Source organism: Oncorhynchus nerka, linkage group LG4 (assembly GCF_034236695.1).
Source record: "Oncorhynchus nerka isolate Pitt River linkage group LG4, Oner_Uvic_2.0, whole genome shotgun sequence".
Lineage (NCBI taxonomy): Eukaryota > Metazoa > Chordata > Actinopteri > Salmoniformes > Salmonidae > Oncorhynchus > Oncorhynchus nerka.
This window is the reverse complement of record NC_088399.1, coordinates 12,856,932-12,861,746: the sequence shown is the minus strand read 5'-3', so window position 1 is coordinate 12,861,746 and position 4,815 is coordinate 12,856,932. Positions and strand designations below refer to the sequence as shown.

General features: G+C 41.5%; 1 protein-coding gene across 3 annotated transcripts; it reads left to right on the top strand.

The window, feature by feature from the left end:
* Positions 1 to 620: 620 nt before the first annotated feature.
* Positions 621 to 4,456, top strand: ubxn8 (UBX domain protein 8). Of its 3 annotated transcripts, XM_029647028.2 has the most exons (8): positions 624 to 833; positions 1,123 to 1,251; positions 2,068 to 2,141; positions 2,234 to 2,356; positions 2,871 to 3,005; positions 3,680 to 3,721; positions 3,864 to 3,938; positions 4,060 to 4,456. In XM_029647028.2, the coding sequence occupies exons 1-8, from the start codon at positions 749 to 751 to the stop codon at positions 4,228 to 4,230; spliced, it is 834 nt and encodes a 277-aa protein (XP_029502888.1). In that variant the 5' UTR covers positions 624 to 748; the 3' UTR covers positions 4,231 to 4,456. The 3 variants fall into 3 exon arrangements, with proteins under 3 accessions (XP_064873311.1, XP_064873310.1, XP_029502888.1); XM_065017238.1 differs by lacking the exon at positions 1,123 to 1,251 and having other exon boundaries at positions 623 to 833; XM_065017239.1 differs by lacking the exons at positions 3,680 to 3,721; positions 3,864 to 3,938; positions 4,060 to 4,456 and adding an exon at positions 3,361 to 3,627 and having other exon boundaries at positions 621 to 833.
* The last annotated feature ends 359 nt before the right edge of the window (positions 4,457 to 4,815 follow it).

Below are 4,815 nucleotides of genomic sequence, written 5' to 3'. Positions count from 1 at the left end.
GTGGACTATTCCTTATATGCTTCCATCAATCAACTAAATATGGTTTAAAGTTAAGAACATATCTTTATGATCAGTTTATTAAGACGTTTTATCCTGACCCTATATAACCTGTACTTATATTGACCAGCAGGGGTCCCCAATCACACGTTTGCGAAATTGACAACGATAATTTATAACTAACCCAAGACAGACCAGAGCCTGTCGTTTCCAATGGGAACAAACGAACATAATGGGCAGAACAAGCAGGAGGTGGGCAGAGCCAAGCACGAGCTAGTGACATCCTATTGGCGCGATCTATTATATTTTTGCATATTTCCGTTAGGGAACGCCTACTATGTAGTGCGCGTGTGCAAAAACTATATTCGTCCATGCACTCCTAAACAAAGCCTTAGCAAACAAAAAACGTTTGCAAAGGGTAAAGGCTACAAAACGCAGTCCACTGTTAGATACTAGTTTTAGAAACAGAAAACTGTATGGAGATCAAATATTTAATCGACGCGAACGTCGGCCAAAATCCATCTCGCGCCATCTTCTCCCACTGCCGGCTAAATGTGCTTCCTCTCATCACCATATTTGGCAGTGAGTGGAAACGCCAACCGGATGCTTCACATTTATACATCCAGTGAAATATCTGGCTCATGGTTCTAGCTGTGGTTGAGATATTTACCGCGGAAGAATATTTTAAGAAAAAATGTATTAAAAAAGACACGCAGTAAAAACGGGATAGCTTGGAGAACGATATTATAAAATGTCTTCGTCAAAGACATCTTGGCTTTTGGGGACCTTGTTAATATCAATACTTTGTTTTGTTTCTTGGAAACATTCAATAATCGGTAAGTTTTTTTTTTTGTTACTCTTGCAAGTGTTGGTTAAGCTATGTGCAAGGAGCCCATTGGCTAGTTTTGCAACAAGGGGAGAGGGATTTAATTTTTGTTTGGGGATAAGTAGCTAGTTTAATTGTCATGGTGTTGTCCTTTTAATGTGACATTCCTGTCCTAACGTTTGTACACACAAAATACTGAACTGTCATAAGTTGATTACTAGTATCCACTTGAAGGTGACGTGTGTGTACATTATCTATTCAAGTTATTAATTGCTCATGTCTATGAATCTCCGTTTTAGATGTGAGAGGTGCCTTTCTATTGGTGGGGCGAGGTCTGTTGCTGTTGGGCCTGTCTACCTTGATGGTGTCATATTTTTATCCACGGCTGAGGTCTTTGTTCTCTTCCAACACCCGATCAACATCTGAATGTAGGTGACTGTATCAAAACAGGCAATCCCAATATTACTCATTCAAATCATGCATTCCATTTTGTATAACAGTAGTCGCCAACCTTAGGCCTTTTACAGCAGAGCTAGCATTCCAAAACCATTCTTATCCATAGTTTTTAGCGATTAGGTTCACCCACAGTTGCCTGCATGTGAACTACAATTCCGACGCTGTGTTAACGTTTCGAAACGTCAGACCAGTTTTTCGAAACATGCTGATATGCCCCTTTCATTTCAATAAACAATAAATCATTTTCCCAAAAAAATATACTTACTGTAGCAGTTTTGCACAGAGCCACAGACTGTGCGCCAGTTGACGAACTACACTCCCTCCCAAGTTACATATAGGTGTTTGGAGCACGCTAGATAGCCAATTAGTTCAGGTGGCTTTCTGTCTGTCTTCCACAAACAAGCGATGAGACAATGGTCGTATGGGAACCCTATAAAGGTGTAGTAATGTTTTATTTGAACCTTTATACGTTCCTTATGTTTCCAAAACCGTACCGCAAGCGATTGCTTTTAATGTTAAGAAGGAGCGTTGGATATGTTAACAAAACTCCCCCCATCCAAAAGATACTACTGTCAATAGGCGCTAAAGCAGTTGGCGCTGCTGTAAACCCATTCAGACGCTAAGAGAAGGTCACCAACACACCTGATTTAATTCATCTAGGCCATTAGTTGATTAGCCTAATCGGGGGTTTCAGTCCTGGCCACTGTTTTTCAACTTCTGACACCAGGCGAACGATTTCTCCTGAAAATTGTGAACCAGTTGATTGAATGAAACTACACTTCTTCCAGATTCTGAAGATGAGGAGGCAAAACAAAGACAAAAGCAGGCAAGGGAGGAGCTGCAGGAGAAACACAGTGAGAAGGTAATATGGCCTTTCAGCAAAAAACTAAACAGCACTGCTCTTTTTTTAATTAACAGAGTAGGCTAATACTTTCCTGTGTGTTTCCCTTTCAGGCCTTCTCTTACCAGGAGTCAGTGCTGAGGCCTCGTCAGGAGTCTTCTATGAGGAAGAAAGAAGAGCGATTCTACCGCATGACGGGAGAGACCTGGAAGCTGACTGACGGAGAACAACTTGGGGTGAGAATAACATACCACCCATGGAATTGTATAAAAAACACATATTGCTGGGTGACTGGATTCTCTGAACACTTCGTCCCGATTGCTAAACAACCGTACCTTTTGCGCATGTGCTACTTTGACTTACGAAATAAGTTGTAGGTTATTTACGATTAAAACGTGATTGTTTTGCCCCAGTGCAATATGTAGACTAGGCTACATGTTGTCATGTAGGCTAAATGCATTTGGTTTCACACCACAATTAGAATTTAAAATACTGATCTATTTCAATGGGCCAGGTAAATCTACAAATTAATGAATAAAACATAATAATTAATATTGTACATAGGTTCAAATTTGCTATGAACAAATTAAGTGTACTTGGAATGCCAATGGAATGCAGTACTTGCTTTCTTCCACTGGGGAGAACAATTGTACACACCTCTTACATTTGTAGGCCTTTTGATAAGACTTCTTTGGAAAAGATCCTCAGTGAGGTGTGCCAACTGTAAATGTGTTATTTATGTGGATACAGGAAGGAGAATCGTTAGGGCAGAGTGCCCAGGAGGATGTTGATGGGACACCCAATCAGGAGGCAGTAAGAAGGAGGAAACTGCCAGAGAGTGCCACCAGACTCCACCCCAAACCTGAGGTCCCTCCCCAAAAAAGGGTGCGTATGCTGAATGACTCTATTCAGGAAAGGATGTTAAAATGCTAATGGCAGGATATCATTAACAATTTAAATCCAAGGACCTGAAAATGGTTTTATTCCATGGTTAGTGCTATTTAGAATTGGGACGTCCCTACCCTAAACCATTTTAAATGTCAACTTCAATGAGGTAAAATCAGAGTTGAGAGGTCCCAAGGATTCCAGATAACACCAACCTTTATTCCATGTCAGGTTAGTCCCGCTTGCGGGTCCCTCTATAGTTTATTATTTCACTAAAGCAGAGTGAGTCATTGTTTTGTGATTAGGCCGGGACTCAATCCGATCACGCTTTGTCGGCTATGCACCTCTTTTACAGATGTTCAGAGACCGCACAGTAGGGAAAGGGGGATACCTAGTCAGTTGTACAACTGAATGCCTTCAACTGAGAGGTGCTGGGGGGGCTGCCTTAATTGATATCCACGTCTTTGGCGCCTGGGGAACAGTGTGTTAACTGCCTTGCTCAGGGGCAGAATTGTACACTGTCAGCTTGGGGATTCGATCCAGCCACCTTTCAGTAACGCTGCATGTCGGCTCAATCAGAAAAGACCTTTGAAATGGCGCATAGTTGACAAAGCACAATGGAATTGAATCCAGGCCTAAACCCTCAATGGTTTGTGCTCTTCTGGATTGAAAAGGTGGTCGTTTTACCAGAGGAGCCAGCAGAGGATGCTGAAGGGGTATGTATACACTTTTGTCCCATTGAGTGTTTGCTCTTACATCTGTTACACTATGAAATTAGACAATTACTCTAATCCATGTAAACAATTAATGATTGGCAAAAGGTGGTCAGTGTGAGTACGGTAAGGTTTCTCTTGACAGGTTGTACGGGTGGCTTTGAGATGCCCAAGTGGAAGAACAATTCACAGAAGATTCCTGAAATCCGACAGCTCCTCGGTGAGAAAAGGCACCCCCCCTTGTATTCATCTCATACTCTTATATTCAATAAGATATTGTTTTAAAATAGTTAAGCTTACGAAGATTGTACCGTTTTGATTTGAAAACCTTTGTTCTGTAGGTTCTTTTGGACTGGTTGCTGAAAACAGGATATCACCCTGCACTCTATACATTATGCACCACCTACCCCAGACAACCCTTGGTCATTGGGAAAGACATAAGCATGGGGGATGCAGGCATTTTAACACACACAGTATTAAATGTGGAAGGGAAAGATCCCTCCACGACCTGAGGAAAAAGCATCAGTTCCATGCCATTTGAAAATAAAAATATGGGCAACTGGTTGCTGGATCATGGAAGGCGTCAGAACAGCAAATCCTTGACAAGGGAACAAAGCTATAAACTAAGTCCATATTGCATCGATTCTTAATGTCAGAACCAAGTATACAACCAGTGTACTCCTTTCATGCTCAGTTGTATGAATTACTGTTTCATTAAAACATATTGCTACACAAACACGCATGAGTGGACAATGTCGAGTTCTGGTGACGTTATACACTGTTGGGTTGTAATTTGAAATACTTGCTACACCAGAAGTTAATGGTTATGTAGAAGGAATGTATATGGTGGGGTCAATGGCGGTTGTTTACGAGCCAGGGGCTTGGAATGTTAAAGGAAAAGGCAATCACATGTTTGGATAGCTGTGGAATGGGAGCAGAGGTCAGGTCACACGAAGTAACACTATTACCCACATCAACTTTCTGCCTAGCAACAAAGATGTTTTGAGGAAAGGCGACTCCGCCTAAAGGGGAATATAAATACTTGGTGTTAACGTGCATTTTTTTCAGCCATTGGGTGAATAAACTTTTAGGTTCTA

Excerpts from the sequence above, each read along its gene's own strand:
- ubxn8 (XM_029647028.2), top strand. The coding sequence starts at position 749 with ATGTCTTCGTCAAAGACATCTTGGCTTTTGGGGACCTTGTTAATATCA. Across the intron at positions 3,722-3,863 it reads CAGCAGAGGATGCTGAAGGG|GTTGTACGGGTGGCTTTGAG; the intron begins GTATGTATACAC and ends TTCTCTTGACAG. Across the intron at positions 3,939-4,059 it reads TGAAATCCGACAGCTCCTCG|GTTCTTTTGGACTGGTTGCT; the intron begins GTGAGAAAAGGC and ends TTTGTTCTGTAG.